Source organism: Microtus ochrogaster, chromosome 24, assembly GCF_000317375.1.
Source record: "Microtus ochrogaster isolate Prairie Vole_2 chromosome 24, MicOch1.0, whole genome shotgun sequence".
Classification (NCBI taxonomy): Eukaryota; Metazoa; Chordata; class Mammalia; order Rodentia; family Cricetidae; genus Microtus; species Microtus ochrogaster.
Genome location: NC_022024.1, coordinates 27,491,635 through 27,509,526, shown reverse-complemented (window position 1 = coordinate 27,509,526; position 17,892 = coordinate 27,491,635). Strand labels below are relative to the sequence as shown.

Sequence of the window (17,892 nt, the reverse complement as noted above, 5' to 3'; positions counted from 1 at the left end):
GAGAGAGAGAGAGAGAGAGAGAGAGAGAGAGAGAGAGAGAGAGAGAGAGAGTGTGTTCTTAGAGACTGGGATAAACTGAACCTGGGGAGAGCATTGCCCCGGGGAGGACGATAATGCCACCTAGTTGGCTCCTCTGGCATATCCTTGGCTAACAATGGCTGGATATGGCTGTTATCTTTTCTGGGACACCTTATAATTCCTACAAAGTAATCATAAAGGAATTTATTACAAACCAACAACTTCGTCATAAAAGGTCTTTGAGCAATAATTATTCTCATTCAAGGAAACCTATAAAATCGATTTCTGCTTTCATTTTAGGACCAAATGAAAGTCAAGAGAAAAATCTTCTTGCACCAGACTCAGAAAGCTACAGTTTGCTTCACTGGAGCCAGCAGGCTTTGGCAGGTGTCTCCTTGCCCCTGCGCTCGACCACCCCCCCCACACCTTCCACCAAGCTCCAGTTCCTTCTTGTCCCACCCAGGATGGACAGCTCACAGCTGGGACTCCGCTCCCCTAACACAATAACAGTGGGCAGAGGGGAGTGGAAGAGAGCCGTTTCCACACGGAACAAAACAAAGTGATGGGGACAAGGTCCCCAATTGGTTTCTGTGATCAGCTTCTCTATACATAGAACACTTGCCTGTCCTTGAATGGAGGGAGCAGAGCTAGCAAAGATTTGTGGACAGCGAGAAGGCTTTGCCAAGAACTTCCAAGGTTAGAGGGAAGAGTCTAGATTTTTTTGTCCCCTCTGTCAAGTGTCAGCTTAAGAGCTGTCAAACTTTCCATAGAGGATCAGGTAGAAAATATTTAAGGCCTTCAGGTTCATAGGTCTCTGGTGCAGCTAGTCAACACTGTCATTATAGCAGAGAGCCAACCAGACATAATACAGAAGTGAACACACAGATCTGTGTTCCAATAAATCTTTATTCATAAAAACGATTAAGGGGTATCATTTGGCCTGAGGCTGTTGACTGATGGAAGAGCGAGTGCTGCCACATTTAACACTATCTTTAAAGGGAAAATGACCATTCCAAAGAGACAAACCTAGAAAATTATTTTCATTTCCACCATCATTTGTGATACCACCCTCCCACCTGGATGGTAGCCAGGCCCGACTCCTTAACTTCCAAGATCAGATGAGATAAAATGTGTACAGAAAGGTATGGCCATTGTCAAAGCTTCCGTTTTGTAAAAGGTATAAATATAAATAAAGACTCTAACAAGGAAAGAATACTTAATTTGAACCACAGAGAAGAAAATTAAGTACTTTTGTGCTGAGATAATGAAATTATTTTTCTCAGTCCAAGATTATAAGCGGGAGGAGAAAGATTAGGAAGACAGGAGCCATTGAAGACACCAATTTCAAGTTCATTTCTCATCTTCCACAGCTTGCTGTCAACTAGGGAATGACTTCCCTAACACGATTATAAAAAAATGGTTTCACTCTTTGGTCAGGGAGCTAACTACAAAGCTAGTAATGGTTTCAGTATTATCTCAAAAATGATTTGCACTATGGTAGAAGGAAAAAGAAAAAAAAGAGCTAAAGGATTGTTAATTAACTTCACTGTTTCTCCACAAATGCTAGGAGTATTAAAAACAAGATTGCTGAAGTGCAAACATCAGGACTTAATGAACAATGGGATGTAATTGAAGGAACAGAGAATGACTTAATCGGGACAGTGGGTTGTTTAATTGCGGGGATAGTGGATCTTCTGCAAGGACAAGCTAAATGGAACCGAAGGGGCCCGAGAGAGGTAAGGAGCACCCAGAAACTCCTGCTGGGGATAGCCAGAGCTGGGTGAGATATGGAATGTTGTATTCAACACGCGGCGTCCCCGAATGGTGACCACTGGGGAGAAGGCCGACTTGGCATCGGCTGGCGGAAACCTTCCACAAATCCCAACAGTCATATTAATGTCTCTGCAGGCGCGTCCCCGAGCTTTGTCAAGAATTTCTAATAATCTTAAAGACTTTGATACCGATATGAGAATGAGTGTAATAATGTGTTTGTCGGCGCACTTTCCCAGGGTGCCAAGATGCTATCTCTCTGATACAGCAGACTGGCACGCTCATTTCCTGGGTTTAAGAGTTCAAAAAACCATTTCTTCTTGCTTAACTTTGATTACAAGTCAAACTCCTCCTGCTAATTCAGCACGCCTGTTACGAGTTATTGGTTTTTCTCATCTCCTCTAGAAACGGAGGCAAATGTCCCTTCCTCCCAGTTGGTACACTTTCCTGGAACAGGCCCTCTGCTGTGTAACCATGCTCCTGACATGCAGGAGTGTGGGGGGGGCCAGGCACTTAGCAGCCAACGCTGCATCGCAAGCTTTCAATTTTGCAGTGGAGGAAAACAGGATCAATAGGTCTTACTCCACTCTGGCTGTCAACCCTGAACTCACGGGTGGCGTGTGAGGGCGTGTGGAGAGTAGCGGTCTTCTCTTTTTCTTTCACACGGGGTCTCATGTAGCCTACCCTGGCCTGAAACTTCTCAAGTAGCTGTGGATGACTCTGAACTTAAATTACATTTGTTTACTAACGTCTGTGTGAGTGTAGCAGGTACAGGGCGACTTGAGGGACAAGTTCTCTCCTCCTTCTACAACGTGGGTGCCTAGAAGGGAACTCAGGTTGCCAGGCTTGGCAGCAAGACCCTTTACCTGCTGAGGCACCCTGCCAACATGCAGTCTTTCTGAACCAATGCTCCACCTTCATTTCTTGAGACAGTGTCTTCGCTGAACCCGGAGCTATAGCAAAGCCTACAGGAACTGCCCGCCCCCTCCCCTAGCACTGGGGCTACAGGTGTGCCTCAGTGACTCATTTTAACGTGGGTATTGGAGACCTGAACTCAGGTCATGGTGCTTGTCCAGCCGTCTCCTACCCGAAGCCCCTACACATGAAAGGAAATCTAGGGTGGTGTGTGGAGACAAGCCCTCCCCAGAAGCATCAGAGAGAGGGTGGGGGAGGGTGGGAGGGAGGTGAGATTGGGGTCATCTGACTTGTCAGATGCCAGCCTGGGGCTCCAGGTACTTGCAGGCCTTTGCTTAGGCAAGTATCCTCTCAAGACATGATGAACAAAATCTGACTTCTCAGAATGATTTGTTAGTATAATGATTTCAAATACAAAAAAAAAAAAAAAAAAAAAAAAAACCTGGCAGCATGGTTTTATGTTCTAGAAAACACCCTACACCTCAGAGAGGAAGCATCCTAACCTAGGAGGTGTGAAACCTAACTCATAGTTTGTTGTGTGAGGCTGTTTCTGAGCGTGAATCCAAATGGGCTTCTTCTCAACCAGGCCCTGCCATGGCACTGATTTTTGCTATTTCAAGTTGTTCGTGTGACTGTTCTAGAGCTTTCTGATTGTCCTTGATAGTACTTACACACACACACACACACACACACACACACACACACACACTCTCTCTCTCTCTCTCTCTCTCTCTCCAATTTGTTCACCACACCTTGGTTTTCAATTACATAAACCACCTCAGGCAAATTTAGCAAAGCGAAGCTCTGTGAGCTACCAGGAATGCAGCCTGGGAGGGCGGGAGGAAGGGATGTGGGGACAGGGAGGAAGGGCATCAAGAAGGGGAAACTTAGAATGGTTCAGGCTGGGAGAACTTGTATGACAGGAAATGAAAAACCTTAAATTTTTTATATTGACCTTCTGGTAACATTTTTGTCACACAAGCTTAGACTAGATCATGCGCCTTCTCTCTGGCTTCCGGTATCATCAGCCACCATGAAAGGGTGGTTGGAAAAGGTCCAAGGAAAGAAAGGCATTAGAAAAAACGAAGGCTCCAGGAGAGGGCCCACCTCTCTCTGCCAGGCTCCGCTCTCTCCAACGCGCAGGAATCAGAGAAGGACAGAGCATAGATTTAATTTTCCATTGCATTTCCCCCAGAGGCTATAAAAGGGGAGAAACTCAAAGAGTCGGCATGAATTTCTTCAACATCAAGTAACATTTTGACGATGAGTTGAGTGCTAACAAACCAGAAACACGTGGTCTTAATTGACTGTGAAATAAATAATGTTTCCGAATGGGAAGGGAGAGAACGGGCTCAGATGTAAAGTGCTGGAAAAAGACTCCAACCTCAAAAGTTTTTTTTCTTTTTTTTTCAGGGCAGCTGACTCCCTTCCCCTCTCCCCACCACAGTCCCAACTCTTCTTGGCTCCTCCCTGTCTGGTGCAATGTTTCACAAGAAGAAATCTTGCTGGATCCCCCAAATCACCGTTCACTGGTGAGCATTTCTCTTTGGGGAACCCTGGGAGGGCTGTTTTCTGTTCTAGCAGCCTCACCTGGCAAGACCGGGTGATTTCTATGGGGAAGAGGTGGATTGAATTCCTAGTTCTGGAAAGCCCAGGACACCTTGCTAGCCTCTCCCTGCTGCCACTGAGGGCCACATGCTGCTTTGGGCTTGGTGGCCAAGAAGCAGGAAAGACCACAGGGTGAGAAAGGAGGTGATGGAATAAGCCAGGGACCCCCAGGTGATTTACATCATGTCCATGGGAGGGTAGAGCTCCTCTTTGTGTCAGCATGTGTGCATGCATATATCTGTGTGTGTGTGTGTGTGTGTGCACTCGCTTGTATCTGCGTGTGTGTGCAGCAAGTGTGTTGTACAGTCTCTTGATCTTTGTAAAACCTTCATGAGATGGACAGACAGCATGATTGTCACCTTTCTATGGTGGGGACAGGGCGGGGGGGCGGGGAGACTGAGGAGGCACAGAAGTGGAGAGACTCGCTCAGTGTCACCTGACTAGCCTGTGGCAAAGGCTCCAGAACCTAGGCTCTTAGCCCCGGTGCCAACAGTTCTCGAGCAGCTCCTGGAGTGCATGCTAAACATGCATGACCTGAGGCTGAAGGGCTCCGTGGTTAAGAGCATGCACTACACCGGCAGAGAACCCAAGTTCAGTTCCCAGCACCCTGGTTGGGTTGCTCACAACCACCTGCGACTCCTCCTCTGGAGAAATCGGATAACTCTGGTCTCCGTGGGGACATACACTCTGGTGCACACATCCAGACAGTTGAAAATAAGTAAAGCTTCGGAGAAATGGACCAGTGGTTAAGAGCACTGGCTGCGCTTGCAAATGACTTAGACTCAGCTCCCAGCCCCCACAAGGCAAATATAGATTCAGGCAGGCAGGCAGGCACCCACATATAGCAAATAAAAATAAATATAAAGTAAATTTTAAAAATGCAGATTCTAGGCCACATTCCAGACTTGTATCTAGGGTCACCTAACAATTGGTCTGAGGCTCTCCAGACAGTAGTGATGCGTGACAAAGTTCGAGGGCCACTGCGCTGCCTCCGAGATGCTGACCGTTATCCACAGAAGCCAGAGCACTGACACGGGTTCCCTCTGTACAGCTTCCTGCATCTTGCATGCCTGCTGAGCACACAGCTATCTCTAATGGGGATGTTACATATGGCATGAGGGGAACTGGAAACAGCTGACCCACCGGCTCCTCCCCGCCCACACACATACACACACACACACACACACACACACACACACACACACACACACACGCGCGCGCGCACGCGCACGTGCGCGCGACATAACCATGATATGGTCCACCGCAGCATGGTGCCTTCTTCAATTAGGGAATGAATTCTTCTCGCATGATACCACAGGACTCGCCACTCGGAGCAAAGCCACAGGAGTCTTAGCTCTTCAGCGAGCAATTCCTGAATCCCACTGGAATCTGTTTCTTCCCTCTCCACTAATGAGATGGTAAAGAAGCCGAGAATCTCCATAGAGCTAAAGATCAAACCAAAACACAGCCACCTCCCCCAAGTCCACGAGAACGGAAAAGCTTAGAAAGCTCCTGAGCCGTGCAGGAGGTATTTTCCACACAGGGCCTCTGCCACAAAACTCCCCAAACGCCCCAAAGTGCTGTCTCTTTTTTTTTGGGGGGGGGGAGTTGAGGGTGGGTGGAGCAGGAATGGGTTAAAAGGAAGTTCTCCAAAGTTTGGAACTCTCGGGCAGCCTGGCCCCTTATCCTCCTGCAGGGGTCTTCAGCATTCCTCCAAAAATATCTATGAGATCACAGTACATTAAGTGCGTGACACCAAACATTTGTAACTAATTCAGGGAAATAAAGCAAGGCGTCATGCTGCATGGGGAACACGGTGCCATTTGTCATGTGTTATCGCCCTAAAATAAGACGGCCTCAATTGGGTGGAAATATATCTTCACACATTGTCTTCCCTGAGCAGAGCCCTCTGAGAAAGCCTGATTGCAATTATAAGTGCTGAATAGGGAGCACTTTGCATTTCCTTTGACGATGCTAAAAGCTATAAGCAATCCTGATATTAAAATCTTCGGAAATTGATGAGTACCCCAGGCATCGTCACAATGCTTCCTTCCCCGATCCAAGTAATTAAAATCTATTATATGAGCACGTGTTAATATTTCATCAACCACTCCTTTTAATTAAGTAGGTACCCGAGTCCCCCACCCAATGGCTAGGATACAGTGACCCAGCCACCCGCCCCTCTGAGTCTGGATGGGGCACTCCAGGCAAACCTACCACAGTGTTAAACTCAGGGACCTGCCACAGCAGCCAGTCTTCGTTCAGGGTGTACAGCGCTTTGCAAGTGATCACGTCCACGGGACCCTTGTTTATCTTCTGGTTCAGGGTCGTCACCAGCAAATAGAATGGCTCGCCAACAGTCTCCTTGGAAAAGAGGAAAGCAACAGTTAGCTTTTCTGTGAAGCCCAGGGCGCTACCACGAGTCAAAGGCGGCGGTATTTCCCAACCATCAACATGCTACCCCCAAGACAATATGTATCATGCCACTAGAGCCCAGGAGCAAAAGCCGGGAGCCAGGAAGCTACCTCACACGTACTTATGTATATGCACACAGCGCCCCCAACACTGGGGAGGCATCTGTAAGACCCGGTAATTTCATGTTTTAGTCCCTGTCTGGCAGACGACTGCTCATCAGTAGGCAAGTGCTTGAGAAAGGTTCACGGAGGTAGGTAGAGATTTAACCGTGTTTACATTCCTATTTAATTGCAAACCAAAAATAAGTGACATTAAAAAAAAAAGTGCTTCCATTAGTGTTGGCAACAGGGACCAACACAAGAATGTTCTAAACATATGCAGAGGTGGGTGGCCTGTCAGAGTTAACAGTTTGGGGTAAGGGAAGTGGCCTTCTCTTTAGCTGTCTGTGACCTGTGCCCTACCATGTGCCAGCCCTTGTCCCTTAATATTCAGACACTTCCTGCCCAATTCCTTTGTCACATGGGCAGTACTCTGTTTACTGTACCAAGTCTGTGCCTGGTCCTCTCAGGGCTGACCCAGGGCTCCTGTCCCCGGTGAACACTCTCCTCTGAGTCTGGGGCTGGGTGGCCCAAATGTGCCGCTGCTTATGTTCAAAGGGACACTGGGTAGCTCAGGAACAGGCTGTGTTCTGCTTCTGTGCTGCTTCCTGAGGCCTGCAGCCCCGGGTCATTTTCGGTTCCTCCTAATAATGAGGTTTCCAGGATCTATGAGCATTAGGGCCTTTCGTTGGAGGAAGAAGGGTTGTGCCCAGGCCAGGGTGCCAGAGTGCCTCAGGAAAGATGAAAAAGTAGCTACGTGGATCCAATTGGAGCCCCGTGTTGCCAAGTTCATCTGCACAGCCAACTAATTCGGCTTTCAAAGTTGGATCCCTCCGGCGCTCTCTGATCTCCTGTGCGCAGGAGGAACTCCCCCACTTTGGGGCCACCTACCCTCACCCCATCTCTTCCTTTTTACTTCTGGCAAGCGCAGCCCCCTCCCCAGGCCTGGGCTTTCCTCTTGCCCTCTTGCCATCGTCTCTCTCACCTAGTCCACTCCCTTCCTTCCTTTGCTCTTCTCCACTCCACAGATACATCCTTGAGTGTCTCTCTTCAGCAGGACAGAGGGGGAATGTGCAAAAGTTTCCAAGGAGGGGCGGGGGGACCTGGCATTTCATTCTCACAAGAAACTTCCTTTATTTCAGGGTTTGTAATCTCGCCGCTATCTGCCTTCCTCCACCCCCTGGGGTGATGTCCTGACCACAAACCTAAGAGCCTTACTTCTCCCTTCCTTGCACACATCAGAGGCACACCAAAGGCTGCCGTGTGGGGACCGGATCATCCACACTGCTTGGCACAGAGGACAGCCAGGCCCTCTGGGCTAGGCAGAGGGAGCCGCCACTGACTTAAGGGCTCTCTCGCCAACAGTTTCCAGAATTCCGGAAACTGGTAGGGTGATCTGGTCACACTGCTACTCAGGCCCACAGTTCTAACTCTGACTAAATCACCCCTGCACCTTTTGGGGATCGCCCTTACCCCCTGTGCCGCACAGGACGCAGACCAAACCTGGATGTCCCCCGACCCGGATCTCTGGATCAGAGGCAGTTTAAAAAGTCTCCCTAGAGAGACTGATGTTTGAGCAGCCGAGGGAACCACAGGCCATGAGATCTGTCATCAGCTAACATGAGGTTTAGGTATGTCTCACCTATTGGAGACAAGTCTCTCCTCTTTGGATGACAGACCAGTTGGCTGTCAGCTCACAAAGGGCATTCAGAGGCTGGCATCACCCATGCCAGCCTCGAACCTACAGAATCTCATCTATGCTGTCTGCCTTGATTTTTCCCATATGCAAAATGGCCAAAAAGGCACTCATCTCTCCGGACCATTAAGACAACACAAGTTCCCAGCCTGATGTCTGACACGTATAGCAACAGCCTGATGTCCGTAATAGATGTCAGTTGTCATTACTGTCCCCACCAGACCCTGGAGTCCTGGAAGGGGATATTACTGATGGTTGCTGCTTGCTTACCATCTGTGAGCAGGGCAAGAGGGCTGGGCCGGTCAGACTCCCAAGCCCCCTGATCCACCAGAGGGAATTCTACTGAAAGTGAAAGTTCTACCCAGGCCTGGCTGGGTGCCACTTCCTCCTGGGCACGGTGCCACACCCCCGCTCACCACCAAGTGCTCCACACACTCTTGAATCAGCACAGAGAAGAAATCTTGACCCAGAATGCTTTGCTCAAGGGGGCTGCTTGGGCTTGGAGCCCAGACTTTCTGAACACTTCACTCCTTTCTAAGGAGTGCCTGAGAGCCATTCCAGAAAGCTTGGTATAAGGATGAGCCGGAAGTGGATGGCAAACCAGTAGCCACACCAGCGGTTGCAAACCCAACCAAACCAGCAAACAAACAAGCAAAACAACAACACAATGCCCACAGTGAAGGCACTAACCCCAGGGATTCAGGCAGCCAGCGAGGTGGGCAGCTAAGGAGCAGGGGAACACAGCCACAGATAGCAAGCTTTCTGTTTTCAACACTACCCCCCTACCCAGGGCCACTGCTTTCTTTTCTGCTACCTCTGGGGATTATATACAACAGCCACGGGGATTCCCTGAAGGAGTTTTCAGAGAGGAGATTGGTGGACACCAGCCCAGGGCTTTTGACTTAGCAGGGCCAGCTGAGGACTAAGACATGGGGGCCTGGTGAGAGAGCCTGTCACCTGCGCTCCACAGCAGTTGTGGCCCACCCAACCACAGTGAGACTCAAAAGCGGTTGACCCCAAAAGTAACCACTTGACACCTCCCCAGAACAGATAATGTGTACCAAGTAAACAGAAAAGAAGGCGGATTTCATTAATCTTGACAAACGGCCATTGCCTTGGGAATGGGGAAGAGTCGGTAAATTTTTTTTTAAATGTGCATCTACTCGTAGAATTGCATTCAACATTAAACTGGGCACAGCCTAATTTAAAGTGCTGCTTGTGGATCTCAGCTTAAGCAGCCCCGTTAAAACCTGTGGCATAACCGTGCATCTTCTTCAGAGTTTAATTAGATTTCTAAACCAGCTGCAAATACACAATGATGCCGTTCTGCTGGACTCTGGATGGCTGGAGAAATCAAAGAACCTTCCATCCCAGGACCTCAGAGAGCTGAACAAAGACCAGGTGCCAGCGAACACCCTCATTTTCATTTTAATATTTTATAATAATAGCTCGTACTTATGGGGTTCTTGCTCAATACTGAGCCACGGCATACACGTTCTCATCTGTGTTTAAATGAGCCCGGCAATACCCATCTTTTGTCAAGGTCCCAGGTAACATGCCAAGGAAGGGATGCAGCTGTCTGAGTGCCAGCAGACCCAGCCCTGGGCTCCCAGGCCCACTCTGCTAACCATGGAAACCAGAGAGAGTTTGCATTCACAAAGATTTTAAGATGCAATTAAATTCGACCACATTCCATAGTCACTTCAAGAAAGTGAACTCTGAGGACAGAAGGCTCACTGGGGACTTGCTTTAATGCCGAATGCCTGGGAAGAAGGGACCGTCATTAGCTGTCAGCATATTGGCAAATAATGAGTATTTCAAGCCTGCTGTAGAGGACCCAAGAAATGTTTGTGCTCATCAGCATCTGAAATGTTCCCTGGCCTCAGAAAGGGCTGGCAGGACCAGGAAGACCAATTAATGTCAAAGGTAAGAGGATGAGCTCACATATCAAAATCTTACCTGAGAGATTCCTAAATGAATTACAGGGACCGCTAACAGAACACACAAACCAAAAACCCACCATTTTTTTTTTTTATTTTCCGTACAATCTAGAAGGCCCAAGATCAAGTACAATTAAACACTGACACCATAGGGCATTCTGGACTTGGTCCATAAAGACACCAGCGTGTGCTAAAAATAGCTGCCTATTGTCTTACCTCTGACCCTGCAGGGCCCTGTGACACCTACCCGGAGGAAACCGGAGAGGCAGACAGACATCCAGTTCGTGAGGAGCTTCTCCACCACGGACTCGGTGCGCCTCAGCATGAGCTTGGGCTGCATATTGCTACACTGCTCCATCAGGTCCCGGGTCAGCACCTCCAGGATGCTGGTCAGGTAGACCAGTTTGGTTTGCAGAGCAATGGTGAGGAAGGAGGCGAACAGACACCTGTTTAAAAACAGAGCCGGGGTGAGCCATCAAGCCCCGGACCCTGGGGGACTTCACCGGTTTCCATGGAGTCTTGCCGCAATAGGGGATTGTCTTCTGAGGAGCCATTTCGTGTTGTTTAGATTCCAACCAATTCTGTCCTGGTTTACACACCAGGCCTAAGGACCCACATAGCTCGTGCCTGCCTCATACACGAAGCCCTGGTTTTGATTCCTAACAGGGCATATATTGGATGTGGCAATGCTTGCCATCTCAGCACTAGGGGGTAGAGACAAGAGGATCAGTTGCATAGTGACTTTTAGGCCAGCCTGATGGGTACATGAAACAATAAACAAACAAACCACATCAATTTCGACTTCGGGACATTTTCTACGTTTCTAGCAACAAGAAGTGAGTCTCTTTCCCAAAAATTTACGGTGCTTTTAAATTTAAAAATAACAGTTCTGCTTTTTTTGGTTGAGAATTTTTCTCATTTCTTTTTTGGCGTTGGGGGTTTTTTCAGGGTTTTACAGGGTTTTGCTGTGTGTGTGCGCGCGCGCGGCATGTGCATGCGCGTGTATTTGAGCCTTTGAGACAGAATTGGTGTTGGGCTGGTGTGATCTGAGCTGCAGACAGCCCGGCTGTGTGAACACCCTGTCAACAGCTCTGGGAAGGTGCACACCATGTTTCAGGCAGTGGTTTGGGAGCAAGGAGCGTGAGGGCTAAAGATGTAGCTCAGTGAGAAGCGTCTGTTGATAACCAGTCCTTCAAGAAAGAAGCGGTGGTAAAACAAGTAGCTTGGGGTTTCGTTTGTTTCCGAGACAGTCTTTCCACATAGCCAGGCTGGCCTATAATTTGTTACGGTCTCAGACTCACAGAGACGTAGATGCAAGAGGATCTGGACCATGGGCTGGTCTCAAAGTCTGTCTTCAGTGTGCTGGGATTAGAGGCATGTGCCATCATACCTGTCGGGCGTTTAGGTTTTAATGTGTCTGCTTAAGTGCTTAGCAAAACACAAAAGTATTAGCACGTACCTGTCCTTTACCGAGAAGTTCTTCTGCTTTTCAAGGGTATGGATAACGGTAACTAGGAAGCTTTTGTTACAGATGAGGGCATCCAAGGCTGTGAGACTCTCGTTCTTGTCATTGGCGTCTCTATTCTGAAAGGGGGGAAAAACAACATAATAATATAACAGTAGACTACATAAGATAACATAACTTAGTATATAGTACACAAGTTGAAAGAAAGTAGCTCCACAATGGGTTTTCCAAGACAATGAATGATTTAATATTGAACTTATGATCTCCCCCCCAAAAAAATCCACAATAAAAATGCAAAGTAATAATAGCAGTGATGACAATGATGGTAATGACATGGAAAGCCAGTCAGCCACTGGGCAAGAAATGAAAACTGAGCGACTTACATGCATATCTTCAGTGAAGATGTGTGTGAAGCCTCCTGACTGAGAGGAAGAAGACACGTTTATTACTTGTAACATCCAAGGGAAGCGAATAGTGCATTTCCGTTATACTACGCAAGTCCATTTCAATAAAGCAGAGGTGCTATTTGCTAATCTGAAGATCCCTCAAGCTTGTGCCTGTTGTGTAGCCTCCAAGATGTAATGAGTAACTATTGCGTGCTCCAGAAACACCTGTGACTTCTGGAAGCCTCTTCGAATAGTCGCCAGCACATGTCAGCTTCATTTTTATTGGAAGATTCCATTGCATTTGAAAAAGAACGGACTCAAAGAAATGGTGGTGGGAAATTACGGGAATGTCAGACCTCTGTCAAGCAACTGACCTGTGAAGATAAGGCCCACGCAGTGCTGACCCCTAAGGGTAAGGCTCACACAGTGCTGACCCCTAAGGTAAGGCTCACACAGTGCTGACCCCTAAGGGTAAGGCTCACACAGTTGAAACAGCTTTTTGTAATTACATTTACTTAAAGGGGAGGGGGAGGGCATGCCATTGTGTGTGTGTGTGTGTGTGTATGTGTGTGTGTGTGTGTGTGTGTGTGTGTACAATACAACTCTTGGGAGTGGGTTCTCTTTTTTTTCCGTTTATTTATTTATTAAAGATTTCTGTCTCTTCCCCGTCACCTCCTCCCATTTCCCTCCCCCTCCCCCAATCAAGTTCCCCTCCCTTGTCAGCCCATAGCTGCTGGGTCTGAAAAAACCTGGGATAAAACCGGACTCGCTGAACATAGCGGACAATGAGGACTACTGAGAACTCAAGAACAATGGCAGTGGGGTTTTGATCCTACTGCACGTAGTGGCTTTGTGGGAGCCTAGGCAGTTTGGATGCTCACCTTACTAGACCTGGATGGAGGTGGGTGGTCCTTGGACTTCTCACTGGGCAGGGAACCCTGGGTTCTCTTTTATATGAGTCCCAGAGACTGAATTCTTATTGTCAGGCTTGGTGGCAAATGCCTTTACCTTCTGAGTCCTCTAGTGGCCCAATAATTCATTCTCGACCTTCTGTTGGAGTAGTACCCTGGCTCCCTGCCTCCCTGGCACCCTGCCTCCCGGCCTCAAGGTCCTTTCCCCATTTCTTTGTTTCATTTGACTTTCCTTCTTCCAAGAGATTAGATATTCTGTTTACCCTGTCTCTTCTATTTTCAGAAGGACAAAAGTTAGTCTATCTACTGGAGGAACAGAAGTCCAGGTCATTCTTCCTGACATTGGGAATCTGAGGCCTTACTGTCTGAGAAACTGTCTCAAACACAAATCAGTAGGCGGGGAGCAGTGGCTATCTGGGCCTCCTCTTCCTTTGCCGTCTTGAAGGAACTGACCAACCAAGTTCTTTGGAGCACCCAAGCTCCAGGGCCAAGCACTTGGCTCCAGGTCAATCAGCAAAGGGTCTTATTAACACTTGGCCTTATCTGCTGCCTAGGCGTGTGGTAAGGGGTCTGGCCTTGGGGCACGGCCTTTTCTTTCCTCCCTCTTATTACTATAAACTTGGTTTTGACTTGGGTTCCATCAGAGAGTTTGGAAAAAAAACAAAAAATCCCTGGTGGTTACTTCTTGGGTCCTCTCTCTTAATGGCTCCTCTGACTTCTGGCTTTCCATTTGCCTTTCGAGATTACGCTTGAACCCTGAGTTAAATCAGTCACTTCGGGGCCTTGTGACTATTTCTCTCTTACCCTGAAATAACGTCGTGTTATGCTGGGTTTCCTTTCCTTTGGAGACACTCAGCAGTGTTCCTGGACACTCATCACTGTCCCTTGTCCCTGATTACTGCCTTTAGAAGATAGGAGAATTTCTTTTTCAGGCCACGGCTTATGCTATTCAGCACTCAAGGGCAGTCATTAGCTGTAGAAGCCCACACAGTACTCATCTCGATGCTGGACGATCTCTGCTATTTTATTGCTTTTAAATTCTTAATGGGGATCTCAGAGAGCTGGGAACTGGGGCTCGCAATGTGAGCCTCGCCCTGACTCAGGGACTTGAATTTCCCTCCGTTTCCCAGGCACAGCAAGCGGACATGGCAGCCAACAGCCAATCTCGGTGCCTGGTGTTCTTGGTGGAGAAGTCAAAAGGCTGGCCTCTTTTTAGTCTTCTTGATTTATAACCCAAGGCTTAGCACCCCCCCCCCATATAGCAGGTGTCTTGTGGCAATGTCCTAACCTCCTGACAACGTATTATATATCATAGTGCCCAATGGTAGAATTGGAGAGAAGCTAGAAATTGCTTCCTGCATGAGCCTGTGTTCCTAGGCTTCTGGCCAAACGGAGCCAAGGTGCTTCTGGCAAGGTGATATAAGCTCTTCTTATGGCTTGAAGAGATTTCTGACTTTGCTGACAGCCCTGGATCTAAATATGGTCATTGGGATTTATGTGTTCCAGGGCGGGGACGGGGGGGGGGTGTCTCCCTGGGGTCACCAGAGACGTCGGGCCATGAGACAGAATGAGTGAGAGCTTTGCCAGCGGCTTGGGAGGGTGAATGAAGAGTGAGTGGGTGACAAAATGGAAGTGTCTGTCAGGACAGGGGTGAGGCTGCAACCCAAAGGACACTGTGCACGACTGCACGCCGTACACACTACTTCCCGAGGCTCTAGAACAGCTCGCAGCTCCGTTCATACACCTGCATCCATTAAACGAGGAAGCTACAAACTGATCCACTAAAGAAAAACTGCCCGGGAAGAGACCATAAAACCTCTACCCGGCTAAAAATGCCGGCCATCAACTCAAATTCCCTGGGTGTCCACTTTCCTCCTTTTTGATGGCACCGCTTTCCGTTTCCAATTGAGAAATAATAGTGACTAATCTAGAAGCAGCTGTGCAAGTCAGGCAGATAAACATAACAAATAGGCAAGCCCGCAATTGATCGATCTTTCAATGAATTAGCTCACTTCCCAGCAACGAATTCAGTTCGAAACTGGTAGTAAAAAAATAAAGCAAAAACCATCACTCTAAAACCTCCGACCGTCCTGGGTTTTTGTTACCAGGCAAAGAGGAATCGCCAGTGGCCTGTTGCTTCTTTCTACCCTAATCAATGCAATTAATAATGATCCTCTTCCCTGCTCGGCTTGAACTTAAGGCAGGATCTTGCATTATTATTCAAGGCTCAACCTGCGGATGATGATCAATGTTCTTTTACCTCAGGGAAGAAAGTTCTCAGAGCGAAGTGTTTGTAGTCAAGGAAGGGTACGGTTCCAAAACTATCAACCACATCCAATTTATCCATCTGCAGCTCGGCAAACCCTGCAAGACAGAATCCCAAGAGCCACGTTTTCATTCCACAAACACTGGATAAGATCCTCTGCTGTTTTGTCTAACACCGGGTATGACCTTGGTTTTCATTAAAGAAAAAAAAAAACAATAGATAATTACTCGGCTGGTTGCAGAGAAGGGGCTAAAATAGGACACAAAGCCAGGCCCATACCCTGCTGTTCAGCTGTCTATGATACCAATAGTTTTCATTATGAGGCGCTCTCCACATAAGGGCAAGAATGAAGAGGCGAAGCGGGCTTGTTTCTCTGAAAACAAAATCTCAGAGCTTACCATCACGTATCTCTTTCCGGAGTTCACTCTCCAGCAGTTCCAGCTGTTGGCTCTGCTTCCTACTCAGCTCCTTCGACTTGTGCCTGGTCACCACCACGGCCACTGAGGAAACAGAGACACTGCGTCAGACGGGGAGAGCGACACAGAAATGAAGACGAGGGAAAGAAAGAGGGAGGAAGATGAAGAGTAGGAAATAGCTGGCAAAAAAAAATCTATCTTAGGGCTGGGGGTCTGGCCTGGCATGCCCCTGGCCCTGGTTCCTCCTCCAATGCCACAAAAGCAAAAGGGAAAATAAGAGTTTAATTTTATTAAAGGGACATTTCCATAAGAGGTTGTTCTAAAGAGGAAGGTGTTAAACATAACAGAGAAGAAAAAAAAAACCCACTCAGTCCTCTTAAAGTGAAAATGAAATCAAATAACCTTCGCTTGTAACCAAAGATCCCAGCTGACTGGAAAGTAATGAAACAAGCCGAGTTTCCCTACAGCCACTGGCCATTTATATTGTTCCGTTCTTTTCTCAACATCTCTAAACATCTCTGGAGAAATAAAGCAACGCTGCAAATGCAGGGCGGAACCACAGGTCCATCCTGGCTACGGGAGCCTAACTTGCATAGTTCAGAAAGGGTGACATAAAGTCAGTCATCGGGAGCCCCCACAGTAGACTGCCTGCCTTGGTCCCCACCATGACTCTGAGCCATGCAGTCTGGGTAGTCAACGGAATGAATCCTGGAGCTCAGGTTTATAGTCCACTCCGTCATTTCATTTACTGCCTGTATGACCCTGAGCAAATCCCTTAGCATCTCTGTGCTTGCCTGCCTTACCCACAAGAGCTGAGACAGAGACGAGATTACAAGCAGTAAATCAAGAAACCACATCGACCTGAAGAACTAACAGTTGGCAACTCTCTTGCGTTATCCCAGAAGGATCTCGTCTTTGAACATATATCAGATAAATGGGATTGGGGAAATGGCTTGGTCAGTACAGTGTATGCCATGCAAGTATGAGAACCCATGTAGAGCCAGAGACACCCACAGCAAGATGGGAGACAGGGACTGGGGATTTCCCAGACGCCTCAAGGCCAGCCACCTTGCTGTATGCAGTGATAAACAAGAAACCCTGTTAGCATTACAAAGTTGTCCTCTGCCAGCAACGCGTGTGCTATGGTGTTTGGGCATACCCCCTACACACGGATAGATGTGTGTGTGTGTGCACACACACACAAGTTGCCCTCTGCCAATGTGTGTACTATGATATTTGAGCATCCCTCCCTACACACACACACAGACAGAGAGAGAGAGAGAGAGAGAGAGAGAGAGAGAGAGAGAGAGAGAGAGAGAGAGATTCTTTTTAAAGCCATTACATGAAGGAATGGCTACTAGCAAGCACAATGTTTGTTCAACACAGCTACACAGAATTCTTTCCCAGACTTTGCCACCACCTCAACAGTGCTTCCTATAATCAGGACTGTGCATTTCCATAAAGCCCAAACTGGCCCAAGCCAGAGAACCCCTTTTTCCAAGAATATCATTTGGGATTTGGGACCATGACTCTCCAGGAAGCTACTTTGAACAATCCTGGCTCAGCATGCAAAGGGAGCTGGTGCATCCACACAGCAGGGTGGGTTTCTTGGCTCTGTTGGTGGCAGGCTAGGCTAAGTGTGTTTAGTGTTTTCCCTAATGGCATGACATGACTGAAGAACTAGGGTAGGCTTACTGTAGCTGCTGGCGACACATCCTCCCTAGAATGAGTCAGAACGGAGGTGGTTTTTTTGAGAAGTTCTGCAAATTACCTAAAAGGTCAAAAATGACCTCTTAAAAGTCTGGGAAGAGACCAGAAATTTCTAGAAGTCACAAAGTGGCCATAGCTATCCGGCGAGGCCGAGAGAGCCGAGCATGCTCCACTGCAGCAGGAGCCCGGTGCAGAGCTCAGCATCTACACAAGCAATCTTCTTCATCGAAGCGTGCGTCAACCAGGACTTTATTAAAATGCCAAACCAAATTTTAGAT

General features: G+C 47.9%; 1 protein-coding gene across 2 annotated transcripts in view; it reads right to left on the bottom strand.

Moving 5' to 3' along the window:
• Nucleotides 1-17,892, bottom strand: part of Plxnc1 (plexin C1) — a 149,656-nt gene that overhangs the window by 27,425 nt on the left and 104,339 nt on the right. For both annotated transcript variants that reach the window (XM_005358143.2, XM_026784439.1), the window contains exons 16-21: nt 15,887-15,988; nt 15,483-15,586; nt 12,309-12,347; nt 11,920-12,044; nt 10,708-10,906; nt 6,529-6,675 (exon numbers count right to left, since the gene is read on the bottom strand). In XM_005358143.2, coding sequence (XP_005358200.1) covers nt 6,529-6,675; nt 10,708-10,906; nt 11,920-12,044; nt 12,309-12,347; nt 15,483-15,586; nt 15,887-15,988 — 716 coding nt within the window. The remainder of the gene's footprint in view (nt 1-6,528; nt 6,676-10,707; nt 10,907-11,919; nt 12,045-12,308; nt 12,348-15,482; nt 15,587-15,886; nt 15,989-17,892) is intronic.